This window comes from Chanos chanos, chromosome 9 (genome assembly GCF_902362185.1).
Source record: "Chanos chanos chromosome 9, fChaCha1.1, whole genome shotgun sequence".
NCBI classification, from domain to species: domain Eukaryota; kingdom Metazoa; phylum Chordata; class Actinopteri; order Gonorynchiformes; family Chanidae; genus Chanos; species Chanos chanos.
Window position 1 is genome coordinate 28,787,393 of NC_044503.1, and position 21,720 is coordinate 28,809,112.

The following is a 21,720-nucleotide window of genomic DNA, read 5'->3' on the forward strand; positions in this document are numbered from 1 at the left end:
AGTTGGCTATGTGTAGACACAAGCCTCTCTTCCAAGTTCTCCTCAACTTAACCAAAGCCTACAATACCCTGAATCGAGAGCAAACCCTGACTATTTTGGAGGGATATGGTGTGGGCCCAAAGGTGCGGAACTACTTAAGCACCCTGTGGGACAATCAGGCCTTCTTCCTGAAAGAGTCTGATTTCTCTGGGGAGCCTTTTAAGGTGGAACAAGGCATCACACAAGGTGATACAGACTCACCAGTACTGTTAAACATCATTGATGCCATTTATAGACATTTCTGTCTACACCACCCTGAGGACACTGATCATTTAGGAGGTTGGTACTGACATCCTCTCCCATTGTACCCTCGGTCGCTCTTTCACTGCCAACCCTTCTACGCACCATCATACTGAGGCATGTAAAAGGGGTCAACGGCGAAGGACGGCTGAGGCACAGGGTACTGAATGTCACTCCTTCTCAGGTGACTTTTCATATTGGAGAGAACATCATTGAGAATGTAGAGCGATTTAACTACCTTGGTTCAATCCGATGACGACGACTCACCATGCATCGCAGAGCAACTACGAAAAGCTCGGCAACGTTGGGGAGAGATAGCACGAATTTTTATCAGAAGACAAAGCTGATTCTTGTATTATGGGGAGGTTCTACGTGGCGGTGGTTCAAGAGGTGTTGCTCTGTGGCATGGAGACTTGGGTGATTTCCTACACAAGTTGGAGAGTTTTCATCACCGCTGTGCTCAATACCCAGATGGGACATGGTGACACCTCGAATCGGGGGCAGCTCTCAAGGCAGCGATGCTAAGGTCTACATCGAACGCCGGCGGAACACTCTTTTCCAGTTTCTATCAACCTGGGATTGGCAAGAATGCCTGGACTCCAAACCTCTAGCCACTGACCTGAACCAACTCGTCTGGTGGGAACAGAAGTTGGAGGCTGAAGATTATTGCGCACATTCATTTTCTTGACTTTTGCTTGAATTTAGGTAGAACATAACACCATAGAGACAACGTCCTAGGTCGTTTAGATGGCTGATCATGGGTGCGCACGCACACGCAAGCACACACACACACACACACATACACACACACACACACACACACACACATTCTTCTGTGATGAATTTCTAACTCTGGGGTTTGTGAAACTCACTGGAAGTTGCCAATTCAAGTTCCTCTGTTTTAATTGTTATGATGCCAAGTCCACATTATTGAATCATGACTCATGATTCAAAATGACTACAACATAGAGAAGAAGCAGATTTATACTGTCCTGCATGCTGTGACATCTTCAGGGATCCTGTTTTCTTGGTTTAAAGTCACAGTGTGTCTAAAGTCTGTTTGCAGCAGTTCTGGGAAACTCAGCCAATTCCAAATTACAGGAGAAGATCCATAAAATTTCGAGAAAGACTTAATGCATATTTTTCAGTGGGATAAATGTCTCTCTCATGTTGACCCACTGTGGAAATAGTGAAAGTTTGAGTCTGTCTAAGAAAGGAGAAGAAGGCCTCATTTACACAACTCAAGTAAGGGAAATATTTACCCATTTAGGGTGTATGTAAAATATGATTACTACTTGCTGAAATAATTAAAAAAAATGGCAGAGAATTACATGTTTTGCAATGTGTGCTTATCAGACAACCTGTATTTCAATTATATCCTTTTGCATATTTATTATGAAAGTATTTCCTTAAAATATAAAAGATGTGATATCTCACTGTAACAGCAGGTGGAAGCACACATGTCTTTTGAAGCCTCATGCAGAGGGGGCTCTGTGTGCTCTCTTTCTTCTCTACACACATCAAACTATAATTAGCATAAATCTAAAGTGTTTGGTACAAAATGCCATAAAGTACACATATAAAAGGAGTTGAGACGTGTTTTTCTTAATTCACATCTCCATGTACAGACTTTTTTTTTAGAAAAATATTATTTTTGCTTTGTTCTTTTCCCTTCTTGTCTTATTTTTGCTGAGTCAGTAGACTACAGCTGTTTTGTGTGTGTGTGTGTGTGTGTGTGTATGTGTGCATGCGTATAGCTTCATTGCCAACCAGCAGTTTTATGTTCCATAATGCTACCATTGTACATAATTTGGTGTGTGTATGTGTGTCTTTTGTAGGAAATGATTTTTAGTAATGTCGGGTTCACTTTCACTTTTTTTTTTTTTTTGAGAGAGGATGACATCTAATGTTTTACCAGTGAAAAATTATTACCTTATCAGAACCTATTATAACCTATTATAACCAGAAACAGTACAACATATAATTATTTAGAAAACCACATAAAAACCTACACATAAATGACAAAAAGCAGCAACAAAAAACTGAAATTTAACTAACAATTTCCATTTTAGCAGAACGGCTTTCTTCCCTGGCCTTGAGACCTGGGCATCACAAGATCAGGGAAGAGCCAGTCAGAATCAGTCTCTAACTAAACTCCACCCTTATCCACATTCAGGAAATACGGACAAAGAGAATTGGAGCTTAGTCTGTTTAGCCCTTCATAAATCTGACTACAGTTTCCTTCCTTCACAGCATCACAACAGGTGAGTGATAGATGATGTTGTGTACTTACAAGTTAAGTGAATCACTAAGTTAATGGTTCAGTAGGTCTATAGAGGGAATAAAGAACAGAATTTTGTGAGTCTCTTAGTTTTGACTCTGGATGTTAGAAAGTGAAAGTAAATCTGATTTTGCAGGAGCCATTGCAGGGGAAAGGCTGTCGGAAAATGGCATCTAAAGCTTCAGTATCAGTGGAAGATTTAACCTGTCCTGTGTGCTGTGACATCTTCTGTGATCCTCTTTTCCTGTCATGTAGTCACAGTGTGTGTAAAGTCTGTCTGCAGCAGTTCTGGAATAAAAAAGGATCACAGGAGTGTCCTGTCTGTAGGAGATCATCAAAAGATCAGCCTCCTAGAAACCTGGCTCTAAAGAACCTGTGTGAGACTTTCTTACAGGAGAGAAGTCAGGGATCTTCGTCAGAGTCTGAGGAGTTCTGCAGTCTGCACAATGAGAAACTCAAACTCTTCTGTCTGGAGGATAAACAGCCTGTGTGTGTGGTGTGTCGGGATTCAGAAAAACACAAAAACCATGAATTCTGTCCAGTAAATGAAGCTGCACTGAATTACAGGGTAAGAGATACTCTTACACCTAAACACCTATGCACCTTGAAATTAGAGATATTTTATTTATTTATTTATTTATTTATTTATTTATTTATTTATTTATGCAGAAGGAATTGACAACTTTACTGAAGCCCTTACAGGAAAAACTAAACCTTTTTGAAAAGGTCAAACTAACCTGCGCGAAAACAGCAGAACACATAAAGGTGAGAGAAATTAACTGATACTTGAAATGTTATGCTTGAATATAAAATAAAAGAATTTTTGAAAACCGTAATTCTGCTCTCAATGTATCCATGTATCCAGACTCAGGCTCAAAGCACAGAGAGACAGATTAAAGAGGAGTTTGAGAAACTTCACCAGTTTTTACGAGATGAGGAGACAGTCAGGATAGCTGCACTGAGGGAGGAAGAGGAGCAGAAGAGTCAGATGATAAAGGAGAAGATTGAGGAGATGAGTAGAGAGATATCATCTCTTTCAGACACAATCAGAAGCGTAGAGGAGGAGCTAGGCACAGAGGATGTGTCATTCTTGATGGTAAAAATCACAACCCTTTCTCTCTTTCTCTCTCTTTGTCTGTAATCTCATTTATAAAAAATAAATTTATAAAGCTAGTCATTAATCAAACACTCTGTGTTCTACAGAATTTGAGGAGCACAACGAGAAGGTAAGCCCTTTCACGGTTCTCTTTATACTCTGAGCCCAAACCCACAGCAGCACTGACTCCTGAATGTTATTCCAGAGCCCAGTGCACACTGCAGGATCCACAGATGCTTTCAGGAGCACTGATCAATGTGGCAAAGCACCTGGGGAACCTGAAGTTCAGAGTTTGGGAGAAGATGCAGGAGATTGTTCAGTACAGTGAGTTTGTTTACTGCATAGTACAATAAAAAGGGAAAAGGGATAGTACCTTGGATGGTAATATATTTAAATCAGTAAAAAGACCAAGTCAGATAAGTCAGTTGAATGACAACAGGAATACAAAAATAACAAAAGCACATGATATTACACTGAAAAAAGTAACAGAGGCCTTGTGACGTTGTCACCAATCTGGGTAAGAACAAGAAGTCCATGAAGATACGTTAATGACAACGTAAATATGAAAACATACCACTGTATATTTTTAATCTCTCCCTCTGTTTCTGTTGTCTCTATTCAGCTCCTGTGATTCTGGACCCCAACACTGCAGCACCACGACTCATCCTGTCTGAGGATCTGACCATTATGAGATACAGTGATGAGAAACAGCAGATTCCTGATAATCCCGAGAGATTTGACAAACATGCGTATGTTTTGACATCTGAGGGCTTTAACTCAGGGACACACCACTGGGATGTTGACATTGGGAAGAGTATGTTCTGGTCACTGGGTGTGACCCCAGAGTCAAACCAGAGAAAAGGAAACCCATACCTTCACAACACGGTGTGGGGTGTTTGGCAGAAGAACGGGACATATTGGTCTCAAACCCCAGGAAGTAAGTGTACTCCCATGACAGTAAAAAGCAATCCAGAGACAATCAGGGTGGAGCTGGACTGGGATGGAAGAAGGCTTTCATTCTTAGATCCTCTAAACAACGTGCAGTTGTGTACTTTTGCACACTCGTTTACTGAGAGAGTGTTTCCATACTTGTACAATGGCTGTAAAAACTCTCCTTTGAGGGTTTTACCAGTGGAATACTCTGTAAATGTGGTACAGAACCAGACCTATGGGAGTTCCCTTCTAAGCTTTTTCAGTTTCTCATAAATTGTCAGAAAATAACAAATGGTTCCCCTTTTATTATTATTTACATTTCCTGTCAACCCTCGAAAAGATGAGGATTTATTTGATTAGCACTAAAATAAATCTTGAGTTTACATATGTGGTAAAAATTACAGATTGGGATTAAGTTAGAGGTGGAAAGCCCATAAAAATACGTTAAAAACAATATCACAAGCCTACATGTGAATTTCTGTGCACCCCCTTTGCAGGTATTATGAAACATGAAGAAAATTCATTACTTTTTTACTTTTTCTTTTCTTTCTTCCTTTTGGTTGAAGGAAGACCAAAGTTCCTCCTTCAGCCAAGTTAGGTTCACTCCATGAAATATCAGAGAATATTGCATGACAAAAAAAGAAAGAAAGAAAAAAAATTCACTTTTTAAATAAAAGAATGTTTGTGGTTATCTTGCCTGTAAACAGAATACAGCCTACCTTGTCATATCACCTGTACTGTATGTAGCAATGTGAACGAAGACCAGTTCTGAAAGACTGAAACTCTGTGTATTATCATTATACTCTAAATGCACGTTTTGCTAAATGAATTGTAACTATGGGAAGACTAATAAATTACAGGTACCAATGTGCTCTTTGTTCACGATTACGTTATTTTGTCAGCATAGTACAGCCAAATGCTGGGCACATAGCAGCAGTATATTAAACTGCAATACTGTAGTACAGTGAAAGCATTGTAGACATCATAGTGTGTTGATGCAAGACAAACCGCTAACAATGAAGTGTAGCAACCTTTTTGTCTTTATTTTCTCTCTCCATCAGGATTGCTTATTTAGAGGTCTTCATATGACACTGAGTTGTGCTATAATCTTACAGCCATAGTACGGAGTCAGATTCATGGATTTTGATGACCTGTCCCATTTATATACCTATAAATATATTGTGTGTCTCTAAATATTTACATTGATTTTGATCTCTCTCTCTTTCACTCTCCCTCTCTGTTTCTCAGTGTTGGCATGTATTTACACTGATGTATGCGGTCATAAGCTGTAGTAAACTTAAGCCTTTGCTCAACTTTATCTTTGGAACTTTCATTTTAATTCAGGTTTCAGCATACTTGTTATTAAACTTTGTGAATGTTAAAGTTTAATCTTAGACACCCTGTAATTTAGATACATGTGTCTGTGTTTACATAATTATGACTACCAACTATGTTTACTGTTATCAATAAAATCATGTGAATGGGGAATGCAAAGCGTTCCTCTCCTTGTGACTCTTATGAGGAACTACTGAACATTTATTTACAGGGAATACCAGTGTTATTTACTAACAAAGACAACCAATCAGAAAGTAACACATATGTGTGGGAAAGGGTATAGAGTAATGAAAGACTGTGAAGTTGTAAACCTGAGATTGTACATCTGATGTTTTGTTTTGCTTTCTGCTCTGAGCAGGAACTCTTGGAACTCTGAAATAAACTGATCTTATGTTCACTGTCCATGTCAAAACTTTCCTTGTTAGGGTGTGTGAATGCAAGAAAATAAATGATCAATTCCTACCCACCTCTCCACTTGCACAGCCACTTTATTGGACAATTAAAAGACAATGCACACACATTTTCATAAAAGGTACAAGGAGCTCCTTTCATAGCTGCCAATATTGAACACATATATGGCTGGTTGATCTAAGTGGCAAAGAAACTCAAACTCTACTGTCTGGAGGATAAACAGCCTGTGTGTTTGGCGTGTCGAGATTCAGAAAAACACAAACAACACAAATTCTGTCTGATAGATGAAGCTGCATGGAAATATAGGGTAAGAAATATTCTCTGATCATGCAGTTGTCTTAAATTAAACTGATACAATGATCAGCAAAACTCTCAGGTTTTCTGGCTTTTACGTGTTGGTGCTGTTGTAGAGACTTCTGCTGGATTGTAACTTGGATATTAAATGATTTAAATTGCATAAATTAGGCATTACTGATGGCGCTGCTCTCTTAAAATTACTGTAGAAATATGAAACATTTTTACTTATGGGACAGAGCACAACTGACACTAGGGTATTTACATTTGCCTTAAAATATTGAGTTAGATGGCTTCGCTGTTTGTTAACTGGTCATGTAAAACAGGACTATCATGTTTATGGAATAGGGTTCTGCATGCCATGCGTGAAAAAAGCCTACATACCTGAAAACATAGGCCACTGTTCAGTTAAGTCTTGTTTTTCTATGCAGGAGGAAACAAAAACTGCAGGAGAAGATTGAAGTGATGAGTCGAGAGATATCATATCTCTCAGACAAGATCAGAGTCATAGAAGTGGCGTTCTTCTTCAAAGACATCTCATTCCTGAAGGTACGATTATTATTCTTATATCATTTTTTCTCATCATAAGTGACGAACATATATACCTCATTGGTTAACTTTTACCATTGGGTTTCCTTTAACAGGGCTTACAAACCACAATGAAAAGGTAAGTTCTGTCTCTCTATTCTCTGTAGTGATTGGTTTGGTGTGTTCATTTCAATTCAGCATTTCCTTGTCCTTTCAGTTTGTATAGTTTTGTTTTAGAAGTCAATAAAAAAAGCAGCTTTAAAAGTCCACAGTCTCTCCACATATGAGTAATGCTGCAATTCACTCATGTATCTACCTGATTTGCTTATATTTACAATGTTTTTCATTTTTTATTCATCAGTGTGCCGAGGGTGTGGCCATGGTCATCACACATGAGAGTTGTAATCTGACTCGTGTGTGACTTGTGATTTGCTTTTTCCCCACTAACTTCAAAAGCACCATGAAAAAGTATGTTTTCTCTCTCTCCTCTGAGATTCTGAGCCCAAACCCATAGCAGCACTGACTCCTGAATGTTATTCCAGAGCCCAGTGCACACTGCAGGATCCACAGATGCTTTCAGGAGCACTGATCAATGTGGCAAAGCACCTGGGCAACCTGAAGTTCAGAGTGTGGGAGAAGATGCAGGACTTGGTTCAGTACAGTAAGTTTATTTTTACAGTAACACAGAGCAATACAAGGCAGTTCCCAGGATTTAATTACTTCACACTGCTAAGCACATTTTATTTGTAAAGCCATTCTTTATTAAGTTTTGATTTCTAGAAAAATTTGGTTTTACAGCCATACTCACATACATACACATCTCATTCACATACACATCACATACATATCACACACATCTTCTTCAACTAGATGTGTTTTTCTGAAACAATTTGATTGCTGTGAGATTGTGAAGGAAAGAGAGAGAGAGAGAGAGAAAGAGAGAGAGAGAAAGAGGGAGAGAACAAGATCACTGATGAGGTTTTACCATAGGTAAACCACCTTGAGCATGAAGACATGGGCTTTTGAAATGTGTAACTGTTGACAGTTAACTTCAGTTTTTGCTCCATTTCTTACTTCTGTACTCAGCAACCGTCAAAAAAACAAGAAATTAACATGGCCTGTGGTTATAACATGGTTTTGGAGCAATGCACTAGAAATATTGTATAATTAATCATTAATGTAAATAATACAATATCAAACTGACCAAAATATAAGACAATAATTATATCATATAAACATCTCCCATATGACAATATCGAGGAGGAGGAAATGTCTTTGCTTTCAGTTTACAACAGGGTTAAATAACAGTTGATATTGGTGACAATACAGACTGGGACTTGGGTGTGACCACAGAGTCAAACCAGAGGAGGGGAAACTCATTCTTTAACACTGGTGTTTGGCGTGTAATGTTAGATGATGCTGGTGAATACTGGTCAGAGGCCTCAGGAGAGTCATCTACTCCACTGAGAGAGAATAATAAACTCCAGAGGATCAGAGTGGAACTGGACTGGGACCTTAACCTTAACCCTAATCCATATCTTAGGGTTACACACACACAAACACGCACACACAAAGAAGTTGCTTCCATTCTTCTGTGATGGATCTCTAACTCTGGGGATTGTGATGTTCTGTGTTTTGTGAAACTCACTGAAAGCTGAGTATGTTGTGCAAGTCTCTCTTTTTTAACGGTTGTGAATCCAAGTCCACATTATCTCTGACTCTTGAATGTAATGACAGAGTCCAGTCCTCTGATACTGAAGGATCCAGAGATGTCCTGGTGTGGGGCCCATACACTCCTGTTCTCTGTATGTGTCCATTCTCATTTTCTCACTGTGACTCATGATTCAATATTAATATAGCATAGAGAAGAAGAGGATTTATACTGTCCTGTGTGCTGTGACATCTTCAGGAATACTGTTGTCTTGTTTTATAGTGTGTGTAAAGTCTGTCCGCAGCAGTTCTGGGCAACCCATGCTCTAAACGGATTCCACATTACAGGGGAAGATGCACAAAAACTGAGATTTTAATTCATATTTTTTTCAGTGGGATAAATGTCTATCTCATTTTGACCTGCTGTAGAGACAGTGGGAATTTTAGGTGTGTCAGTGGAAAAGGAATCAACCTCATTTAAATGATTTAAGCAAGGAAAATATTTTACATATATTTAAAAACATTTTAGACTTTAGCCATTTGGGGGAACATAAAATATGATGCTCCTTATAGTTGAAAGAAATGAAAAATGACAGAGAATCAATGCTTTGCATTATTTGCTCATCAGACAGTCTGTGCTGTAACAATTTCCACTTGCATACTGATTATAAAAGTGTCTTTTTAAAATACGAACCGGGTTATACTTCAGTGTAGCAGCGGGTGGCAGCACAAGACAGAAAAAGGCTCTCAATTATAGAGACAGACACACAGACTGGACCCGCTGGTTCAGAACTTTCTGCTGAAGTCTCATGTAGAAAGGGACTATGTGTGCTCTGTTTTTACACACATCCTACACAATGTTTCAGTGTACATCAGAGTTTCAGATTTTATTGCTGAATATCTTTTACCCCTCTTGTTCCATTTTTTCTGAGTCAGTTGACCATACTTATTTTGTGTGTGCATGTGTTTTGTGTGAAAATGTGATTATTGCATAATACAGGCGATGGTGTTTGTCGAATTCACAATCACTCTGTTTCTTTTTAGAGAGGGCGACATTTCACCGTATACTAATGATAAAAAAGACAGACAAAGTACAAGCTATCATTACCAGGAGCAGTACACAATATAATAAATTAGAAAAAGACATATAAACATGCTTGTTGATTTCTAAATCATTAAATTCACATAAAATGACTATTTTATATAAAAATACTGCTTTTCTTTATAGAGAGGGCATATCAACCTATTGCAGGTCAGAATTTATGACCACATAAAACACAAGCCATTGTTCCGAGGAGATGAACAAAATATTATTTATCAGAGACACATATTAACCCATCAGAACATAAGTAAATAACTAACAAACACAAAATAAAATGACACTTTCTGCCACATCAAAACAGGTTTTATTCCCTCCCATAACTTGATCCTCAGGTAAAACAAGGTAAGGACACAACCAATGAGAATCAGTCTTTAACTAAACTCATTCACAGATAGGAACTACAGACAGAAGGAATTAGAGTGCAGTCCGTTGAGCTCTTCACAAATCTGACTACAGTTAAATTTTTACACCATATCAAAGACAACAGGTGAGTGATAGATGATGGTGTGTGGTTGGAAAATGATTGAAATGAGTTATTGAGTGTTTTTAAAGGTCTGTAGAGTGAATGAAAAACAGCATGGAGAGGTTTGTTTGTTTTACCTCTGAACATTAGAAAGTGAAAGTGAACTTGATTTTGCAGGGGAAGAGCTGTCAGAAAATGGCGTCTAAAGCTTTTATATCAGAGGAAGATTTAACCTGTCCTGTGTGCTGTGACATCTTCACGGATCCTGTTGTCCTGTCATGTAGTCACAGTTTGTGTAAAGTCTGTCTGCAGCAGTTCTGGAGAACAAAAGGATCACAGGAGTGTCCTGTCTGTAGGAGAAGATCATCAAGAGGTCAACCTCCTAAAAACCTGGCTCTAAAGAACCTGTGTGAGACTTTCTTACAGGAGAGAAGTCAGGGATCTTCATCAGGGTCTGAGGACTTCTGCAGTCTGCACAATGAGAAATTCAAACTCTTCTGTCTGAAGGATAAGCAGCCTGTGTGTGTGGTGTGTCAGGCTTCAGAAAAACACACAAATCACAGATTTTGTCCAGTAGATGAAGCTGCTCCACGTTACAGAGTAAGATATAATCTTTGGTCACTTCATTTTTTAAAGACATATCTGGGTGTGCCTCTGACTCATCCTACAGAGCAGAGACAGTGTGAGTGGTGCACACACATTATCCTGAGTGAATGAGAGAGACACAGAATTGGAGTGGTAGTTCAGAATCAATGACTAAATATCTCTGGTCTTAAATACAACATTTTCATGATGTTCTCACTGTACATACATCACTTACATTTGTGATGCTTCAAAACAGACAGAAACTACTGTGTCTGTCAGTAACAGGCACACACTGGTGAGAGTGTCTGCTCCCAGCCTGAGGCCTATATATTTCTGAGGCCTATATACTTCTGTCCCTCCTGCCTGGAGTTCAGTTCTCAGACCTCCCCGTGTTGAGTCTTGGTTCCTCCCAAGGTTTCTTCCTCCTATTCACTTCATCAGGGAGTTTTTCCTTGCCACTGTCGTCTTGGGCTTACTCACTGGGGGTTTAGGCACTGATCACTGCACAGCAACTTCGAGACAGTTTTTAACTTTGCAAAGCCCAATACAAATAAACTTGAACTTGAACACTGTAAGTCATTGGACTTCTCACTAGTGGGATTCTCCACGGTGGCTGTTAGTTTAGTAAAGACCTTATTACATAAAAAGTAACTTGTCATTCTTGACACTTCTGCCTACAGGAAGACGGCAAATAAGTATTTTAATACTTAATTTAGCAGTAAGTACTTTTATATTTGATAAAGAACACAACTGCCACTCTTAACCCGTGTAATAAAATACATATTTTTAAAAACTAGTGCATTTCTTAATTTGTGAAGAGAAACATATCATATTCATGTGCTAAACACCCTATTTTATGAGTAAACTTCCATTTATCATGAAATGATGCTGAAATACAGAGACTTGTTCCTCTTTTGTTTAAGGATGAACTGAAAATTGCACTGAAGCCCTTACAGGAGAAACTGGAGATCTTTAAACAATCCAAACTGACCTTTGATAAAACAGCAAAACACATTAAGGTGAGAGTAATGAAAAAATGAAGAATGAATGTGTATTGACAATGTCTAATGAACTAATGTAAGACAGAGGGAAGAGATAAGATTTGTCAAATCTAACTCAAATCTTCTCATTTCTCATTACTTCTCATTTCAGATCCAGGCCCGAAACACAGAGAGTCAAATTAAAGAGGTGTTTGAGAAACTTCACCAGTTTCTACGAGATGAAGAGAGAGTCAGGATAGCTACACTGAGAGAGGAAGAGGAGCAGAAGAGTCAGACGATGAAGGAGAAGATTGAGAAGATGAGTAGAGAAATATCATCTCTTTCAGACACAATCAGAGCCATAGAAGAGGAATTAGGCACCAATGATGTAACATTCTTAATGGTAAAAATCACAACCCCTTCCCACTCTCCCTGTTTGTCTGTATTCTGGTTTATAAAATACACTGTTAGATACCTAATCATTAATTCCACATTCTTTTTTTTTTCCACAGAACTTCAAGAGCACAGTGAAAAGGTAAGTTTCTTCTCTCTCTCTCCTGTCAGATTCTGAACCCAAACCCACAGCAGCACTGACTCCTGATTGTTATTCCAGAGCCCAGTGCACACTGCAGGATCCAGAGATGCTTTCAGGAGCACTGATCAATGTGGCAAAGCACCTGGACAACCTGAAGTTCAGAGTTTGGGGGAAGATGAAAGACATTGTTCAATACAGTGAGTTTGTTTTTAGAATAGGCATTGCATTTTACTTGTAGAGCCATTTGTCAAATTTTCATTGCCAGAAAGTCTGGTTACAGAATCCCATATTTGCTTCAGCTAGCTGTGTTTTCATGACAAAATTGGACTGTGAGATAGGAGATATTGAAAGAGACAGACAGGTTTTATCTTTAGTCTTTACCATTTGTTAATCACCATGAGAAGCTAAATACAGTAACCTTCGCAGTGAATGACTCTGGTTCAGTTTGAAGACATGGGCTTTTAAAATGAGGAATCTGTTATTGTTGATCGTTAAATCCACTGTGTGCTGCATCTCCAACTCTTTTCTTCCTCTTAGAACAGATCTGACTCTGGTCAATGAATGTGTTCACATCTACAGTGGTTTAAAAAAAGGAATTTCATATTTTCAAACTGGTATTCACGTAACATTTGTCATGAACAAACATGCTGTGGATGTGAAATGGTATTTAGTGTATCACATTAGATATAGGCTATTTAATTATTAATTATTAATATTAATAATAGAACATTACATTAGGTAAAATCTCAGACAGTAATTAGAGGATACAAGTCTAGAGACAAACATCTCACATATGTTGAAGAGATGGAAAATGTCTTTGTGCTCAGTTTACAACAGGATGAAATAAGAGGAGGGATTCTTCATCCTTTGTTCATATGAGTAAATGACCTCAGTTACAGTGCATTTCATATTTCTTTTCTTAATTCATGTTGCTATTATACAGACAACCTCTGTGGTATTATTACAGTGTGTCATTAGCAAGAGCCATACACAGTGAAACTTGTCAGTCCCCACAAACTTTTATTTTATCAAGATGAAAATATGAAATGTTATCATTACTTTTAATTAGATCTGTGCTCTTTTGTCTCACATGATTTACTGTGTTACTGTTTAATTTAGTAATGGTGTTTAACATGTGATAGACTCTAGACATTCAGAATACTTATATTCACAATGGTCCATGTTCTTTACATTAAGAGAAGCAGGAACATGCAAATCTTTTTTTATCTCTCTCTCTATCTCTGTTCTCTCTCTTCAGCTCCTGTGATTCTGGACCCCAACACTGCATCACCATGTCTCATCCTGTCTAAGGATCTGACCAGTGTGAGATACAGTGATGTGAAACAGCAGATTCCTGATAATCCTGAGAGATTTGATGAATATACATGTGCTCTGGGCTCTGAGGGTTTTAACTCAGGGACACACTGCTGGGATGTTGATGTTGGTGACAATTCAGACTGGGACCTGGGTGTGACCACAGAGTCAAACCAGAGGAAGGGAAACTCATTCTTTAACGCTGGTGTCTGGCGTGTCATGTTGGATGATGCCGGTAAATACTGGTCAGAGGCCTCAGGAGAGTCATCTACTCCACTGAGAGTGAATAATAAACTCCGGAGGATCAGAGTGAAACTGGACTGGGACAGAGGAAAGGTCTCATTCTCTGATCCTCTAAATAATACACAACTATGCACCTTCACACATATTTTTACTGAGAGAATGTTTCCATACTTCTATAGTCGCTGTAAACTCTCTCCTCTGAGGATCTTACCATTGAAGCATTGTGTATCAGTGAAACAGCTCAGTTAGATCTGACACTGTCTCTTTTTAAAGTGAGATTTTTCTACTGTTATTGTCTTTGTAGATAATGTCATGTCTGATCAGAAAGTTGATTTTCTGAAAGCTGGTAAAAAACAAATGTCTGGAAAAGGAATGGTTAAGAGTTAGTTTTGTTCATTATTTCATTTGGAGGGGATTGTTTTTTTCATTTTGCCTTGATTGGTTTGGTGTCTTCATTTCAATTCAGCATGTCCCTTTCCTTTCAGTTTGCTTCAAATTACAAGTATTAAGTTTTACAAGTTTCAAGTTTTATTCGTCACATACACAATGTCAAGACAATGGCAGTGAAATGATTTCCCACTGTGCCCCCCCTCCATTTATGCGAGAATATGCAGACATAGTTGCAAAGAAAGTTTCAGAGAGTGTACTAGAGGTAGCAGTGATCGTAGCTATGTGGGAGTGTAATATAAATAAGAAATGTAATATAAACATGATATAAGTGTGGTATGTAGTATGTAGTATGTTTTTTTTTTTTTTCATTTTATCTTGATCGGTTAGGTGTCTTCATTTTAGTTCAGCATGTCCTTGTCCTTTCAGTTTGTATAGTTTTGATTAGTAATCAGTAAAAAAGCAGTCAACAGTCTCTCCACATATGTGTAATGCTGCAGTTCACCCATGTATCTACCTGATTTGCTTATATTTACAATGTTTTTCATTTTTTATTCATCAGTGTGCCGAGGGTGTGGCCATGGTCATCACACATGAGAGTTATAATCTGACTCTGTGTGACTTGTTCAGTGGCTGTGACATCAGAACTGTGGTTAATTGGTTCATCAGTCTTACAGTAAAAACATGAACCTTGGTAAAGTGATGATAAATGATGCTAAAAGTCACAACTCTTTCCCTCTCTCATTTTTTGGCTTTGTTTCTCTGTAATTTCACTATAAAGTAAAGAATTATATATATACACCTTGTCATTAATTGCAACATTTTTGTTTTTTCCGCACTAACTTCAAGAGCATTGTGAAAAAGTAAGCTTTCTCTCTCTCCTTTGAGATTCTGCGTCAGGGCCTGTGAGGCCTGGGATACGGTGTACAGATGCAGAAGCAGACTCTTGAGAGATTCTTTTTAAAAGGTGATTTTAATGATCAAAACTTCAGCAATTCAGAAAACAGTTGGCAGTGTTCGCAGTCAAAAAAGGGAAAATCCAGAGTCGGCACACAGGTGGTCAGACAAAAGACAAAATAGGGGTACAGGCAAAAATCATGTGGGAGAAGATCCAGGACTTGGTTCATTACAGTAAGTTTATTTTTACAGTAACACATAGAGCAATAAAAGGCAGCTCCCAGGATTTAATTACTTCACACTGCTAAGCACATTTTACTTGTAGAGGCATTTTTTTGATTAAGTTTTAATTTGCAGAAAAATTTGGTTACAGAACTGTGTTTACATACATACACATCTTATTCACATACACATCACATACATACCACACACATCTTCTTCAACTAGATGTGTTTTTATGGAACAATTCAACTTCTGTGAGATTGTGAAGGAAACAGAGAGAGAGAGAGAGAGTGAGAGCAACTGTACTCATCAACTGTCAAATAAAATAGCAAATCAACAGGCCCTGTGGCTGTCACATGGTTTTGGAGCAATGTACTAGAAATTTTGTATAATTGATTATTAACTAATCATTATACCTAAGACCATAATTATGCTATACAAGTGCAGAGACAAACATCTTCCATATGATAATATTGAGAAGGAGGAAACGTCTTTGCTTTCAGTTTACAACAGGGTTAAATAACAGGAGGATTTGGATTATTATTGCATTAGACCAAACAAAACTGGCTGTTTTTTTTTTATTTTTCTCAGTGACACATGACACACTGTACAGCTGTCACTTTGTTTGTGCTCAGATGAAAGAGTGAAATATTTCTCATTCACTTCAGTCATCTTCAGTGAATATGACTAAATGACTTCAGTTACGGTGTGTTTTATATGTATATTCATAATTCACGTTGTTTTCATACACACAACCTCTTTGTGTTTTATAACCACCGTCTGTCAGGAAGTATAATCACATACAGTACAAAACATGTGAGCTCCAACACATATTTGTTCTTTCAAGAGGAAAATATGAAATATTTTGCATATTATGAATTATATCTGTGCTGGGATTTAACATGTGACAAACTTGTCAAGTTTAGAAAGCATATAGTCACAATGATCCAGATTCTCTTCAATAACAGATATATCAACATGTTCATCTCTCTCTCCCTGCCTCTGTTCTTTCTCTACAGCTCCTGTGATTCTGGATCCCAACACTGCACAACCATATCTCATCCTGTCTGAGGATCTGACCAGTGTGAGATACAGTGATGAAAAACAGCAGATTCTTGATAATCCCGAGAGATCTGATAAATATTCATGTGTTCTGGGCTCTAAGGGTTTTAACTCAGCGACACACTGCTGGGATGTTGATGTTGGTGACAATAGAGACTGGGACCTGGGTGTGACCACAGAGTCAAACCAGAGGAAGGGAAACTCATTCTTTAACACTGGTGTCTGGCGTGTAATGTTAGATGATGCTGGTGAATACTGGTCCGAGGCCTCAGGAGAGTCATCTACTCCACTGAGAGTGAATAATAAACTCCAGAGGATCAGAGTGGAACTGGACTGGGACCTTAACCTTAACCCTAATCCATATCTTATGGTTACACACACACAAACACACACACAAAGAATTTGCTTCCATTCTTCTGTGATGGATCTCTAACTCTGGGGATTGTGATGTTCTGTGTTTTGTGAAACTCATCAAAAGTTGCTAATTTAAGTCTCTCTTTTTTAACGGTTGTGAAGCTAAGTCCACATTATCTCTGACTCCTGAATGTTATGACAGAGTCCAGTCCTCTGATACTGAAGGATCCAGAGATGTCCTGGTGTGGGGCCCATACACTCCTGTTCTCTGTATGTGTCCATTCTCATTCCTTCACTGTGACTCATGACTCAGTGTGACTACACCATAGAGAAGAAGAGGATTTATACTGTCCTGTGTGCTGTGACATCTTCAGGGATCCTGTTGTCTTGTTTTATCGTCATGGTGTGTGTAAAGTCTGTCTGCAGCAGTTCTGGGCAACCCATGCTCTAAACGTAATCCAGATTACAGGAGAAGATGCACAAAAACAGATTTTAATTCATATTTTTTCCAGTGGGATAAATGTCTATCTCATTTTGACCTGCTGTAAAGACAGTGGGAATTTTAGGTGTGTCCGTGGAAAAGGAATAAACCTCATTTAAATGATTTAATCGAGGAAAATATTTTACATATATTTAAAAAAACTTTAGCCATTTGGGAGACTATAAAATATGATGCTCCTTATTGTTGAAAGAGATGAAAATAAAAAAGAATCAATGCTTTGCATTATTTGCTCATCAGACAGTCTGTGTTCCATTTGCATACTGATTACAAAAGTGTCTTTCTAAAATACGAACTTGGTTATACTTCAGTGTAACAGCAGGTGGCAGCACAAGACAGAAAAAGGCTCTTAATTATAGAGACAGACAGACAGAGTGGACCTGTTGGTTCAGAACTTTCTTTTGAAGTCTCATGTAGAAAGGGACCGTGTGTACTCTGTTTTTACACACATCCTACTGTTCACAACATAAATCTAAAGTTTCTGTTACAAAATGAAATGTACAACAGATATAAAACAGGTATAAAACAGTTTTTTTTGTTGTTTTTTTTTTAAAACAGTTCTTTTTCACGATGTTTCAATGTACATCAGAGTTTCAAATTTTATTGTTGAATATCTTTTACCCCTTTTGATCCATTTTTGCTAAGTCAGTTGACCATAGTTATTTTGTGTGTCCATGTGTTTTGTGTGAAAATGTGATTATTGCATAATACAGGCGATGGTGTTTGTCAAATTCACAATCACTGCTTTTCTTTTTAGAGAGGGCGACATTTCACCGTAAACTAATGATAAAAAAGACAGATGAAGTACAAGCTATCATTACCAGGAACAGTACGCAATATAATAAATTAGAAAAACACATATAAAACTAACTATTTTATATAAAAAAAATATAATTTTTTCTAGTACCAAGACTGCTTTTCCTTATAGAGAGGGATATCAGCCTTTTGCAGGTCAGAATTTATGACCATATAAAATACAAGCCATTATTCCCAGGAGCTGAACAAAATATTATTTGAGACACATAATTAACCATCAGAACATGAGTAAATAATTAACAAACACAAAATAAAATGACACTTTCTGCCACATCAAAACAGGTTTTATTCCCTCCCATAACTTGATCCTCATGTAAAACAAGGTAAGGACACAGCCAATCAGAATCAGTCTTTAACAAAACTCCACCCTCATCCACATTCAGGAACTACAGACAGAAGGAATTAGAGTACAGTCCATTTAGCTCTTTATAAATCTGACGACAGGTAACTTTTTACGCAACGTCAAACACAAGTGAGTGAGTGATAGATGATGGGGTGTGGTAGGAAAATGATTGAAATGAGTTATTTAATGTTTTTAAAGGTCTGTAGAGTGAATGAAAAACAGAATGCTGTGAGTCTGTTTGTTTGAACTCTGAACGTTAGAAAGTGAAAGTGAACTTGATTTTGCAGGAGTCATTGCAGGGGAAGAGTTGTCAGAAAATGGCGTCTAAAGCTGTAGTATCAGTGGAAGATTTAACCTGTCCTGTGTGCTTTGACATCTTCACGGATCCTGTTGTCCTGTCATGTAGTCACAGTTTGTGTAAAGACTGTCTGCAGCAGTTCTGGAATAAAAAAGGATCACAGGAGTGTCCTGTCTGTAGGAGAAGATCATCAAAAGGTCAGCCTCCTAGAAACCTGGCTCTAAAGAACCTGTGTGAGACTTTCTTACAGGAGAGAAGTCAGAGATCTTCATCAGGGTCTGAGGAGTTCTGCGGTCTGCACAGTGAGAAACTCAAACTCTTCTGTCTGGAGGATAAACAGCCGGTTTGTTTGGTTTGTCAGACTTCAGAAAAACACACAAACCACAAATTTCGTCCAGTAGATGAAGCTGCTCAAGGTTACAGGGTAAGACTTGGTCACTAATTTTATTTTCTGTGGTCATTTTATATTTTAAGTGAAATTGCTGATGCTCTCACTGATAATCTGGATTCTCAGTTGTGGTGTCTCAGCACTGTGGAATACATTAACATGTATGTAATATATATTAGAAAGGAGGACTGAAGTTCTCATTGTCCTGTACTGGTGATTAGGGCATGAGGGAACTGACGATAATACAAACAACTGGACAAGCTGAACTGGGAGAGGACAGGCTTTCACACACCCGCACCACACATACACACACACACACACACACACACACACACGCACACCCACACCACACACACACACACACACACACACACCACACACACACACACACATACACACACACATACACACACACACACACACACACACACGCACACACACACACAGACACACAGAGTAGGTGCCCATTCTGTCTGCGTTCTGCGGTGACTGGTGACCCACTCTTTGACTCCACCTCCACCTGTGGTGTCTAAAGGTGGAACTGTAACACAGCAACCACCAAAAAATCCACTGCACACTAGCATAGAAATGACTGAATCACAGCACACTATTCTAACACACTGCACATGGGTATCTCTCCGACCCATCCTACAGAACAGAGACAGTGTGAGTGGTGCACACACATTATCCTGAGGGTATGAGAGAGAGACAGAATTGGAGTGGTACACTACTAGAATCAAACAATACTGTATGTACCCGGTAAGATCCATAAGGAATCCGGAAAATCCTTACGGAAAAAATTGCTAGTGTCAATACCTTAAGAAAAAAATCCATTTATTAACAAAAGAATCAATGACTAAATATCTCTCAACATTTTTATGATGTTCTGTACATACATCACTTACATTTGTATGAGTGACACTTGTGATGCTTCAGAGCAGACACTGTGTCTGTCAGTAACAGGCACACACTGTTAGGAGTGTCTGCTCCCAGCATGAGGCCTATATACTTCTGTCCCTCTGATGCTAACTCAAGCTGAATGTGAACCAAGAACAACCAGTCCTTTACAGCCACGTCAAAATCTCAGTTTTAATTATAGCCAAGCTAATTATTCTCAGCCACCGTACAGTTGGTTTTAAAGAAAAACTTACTGTTATAAACACTGCTTGGTTATCAAATTAATGCATCTGATACCACCTAGAACTCCTAGAACCTTGTGTATTTACTCTTTTATACTTTGAACAAACATTGAATCTGTTTGCCCTGGACGAATGAGAGAAACATGTCATATTCACGTCTGAAACATCCTATTTTTTAGAGGAAACTTCTATTTATCATGACATAATACAGAGACTTTCCCTCTTTTGTTTCAGGATGAACTGAAGATTGGATTGAAATCCTTACAGGAGAAACTGGAGATCTTTAAAAAAGTCAAACTGACCTGTGATGAAACAGCAAAACATACTCAGGTGAGAATAATGAGAAATGAAGAATGAATGTGTATTGACAATGTCTGATGTACTAATGTAAGACAGAGGGATAAGCATTATCAAATCTAACTCAAATCTAATTATTTCTCATTTCAGATCCAGGCCCGAAACACAGAAAGTCAAATTAAAGAGGTGTTTGAAAAACTTCACCAGTTTCTACGATATGAAGAGAAAGTCAGGATAACTGCACTGAGAGAGGAAGAGGAGCAGAAGAGTCAGATGATGAAAGAGAAGATTGAGGAGATGAGTAGAGAGATATCATCTCTTTCAGACACAATCAGAGCCATAGAAGAGGAGTTAGGCACCAATGATGTAACACTCTTGATGGTAAAAATCACAACTCTTTCCCTCTCTCCACATTTCTCTTTCATTCAGTTTATAAAATACACTATTATATACTGAATCAATAATTGCATGTTCTTTGTTTTTTCTGCAGAACTTCAAGAGCACAATGAAAAGGTAAATTTTATCTCTCTCCTCTGAGATTCTGAGCCCAAACCCACAGCAGCACTGATTCCTGAATGTTATTCCAGAGCCCAGTGCACACTGCAGGATCCAGAGGTGATTTCAGGAGCACTGATCAATGTGGCAAAGCACCTGGGTAACCTGAAGTTCAGAGTGTGGGAGAAGATGAAGGACATTGTTCAATACAGTGAGTGCACTTTACATTTTACTTGTAGAACCATTTTTGTCAAATCTTCATTGTCAGAAAGTTTGGTTATAGAATCACATTAACAATTATGTCCCTCAGCCAGCAGCACTTTTATGGAAAAATATTTGACTGAGAGACAGGAGATAGTGAGAGAGGGTGAGAGAGTGAGTGAGAGAGTGAGTGGGAGAGAGAGATGGAGAGAGAGAGGGAGAGAGAGAGAGAGAGAGAGAGAGAGAGAGAGAGAGGCAGACAGACAGACATAAACACATAGAAACACAACTGG

The 21,720-nt window shown here is 38.3% G+C and overlaps 1 protein-coding gene across 1 annotated transcript in view; it reads left to right on the top strand.

Annotated features, from left to right (window-relative positions):
* LOC115821580 (uncharacterized) overlaps nucleotides 1–21,720 on the top strand; it is a 30,464-nt gene that overhangs the window by 7,240 nt on the left and 1,504 nt on the right. The window contains exons 3-12 of the mRNA XM_030785391.1: nucleotides 3,426–3,656; nucleotides 3,764–3,786; nucleotides 3,862–3,980; nucleotides 13,731–14,254; nucleotides 14,979–15,092; nucleotides 16,701–16,892; nucleotides 18,870–19,331; nucleotides 20,669–20,764; nucleotides 20,882–21,086; nucleotides 21,270–21,437. Coding sequence (XP_030641251.1) covers nucleotides 3,426–3,656; nucleotides 3,764–3,786; nucleotides 3,862–3,980; nucleotides 13,731–14,254; nucleotides 14,979–15,092; nucleotides 16,701–16,892; nucleotides 18,870–19,331; nucleotides 20,669–20,764; nucleotides 20,882–21,086; nucleotides 21,270–21,437 — 2,134 coding nt within the window. The remainder of the gene's footprint in view (nucleotides 1–3,425; nucleotides 3,657–3,763; nucleotides 3,787–3,861; nucleotides 3,981–13,730; nucleotides 14,255–14,978; nucleotides 15,093–16,700; nucleotides 16,893–18,869; nucleotides 19,332–20,668; nucleotides 20,765–20,881; nucleotides 21,087–21,269; nucleotides 21,438–21,720) is intronic.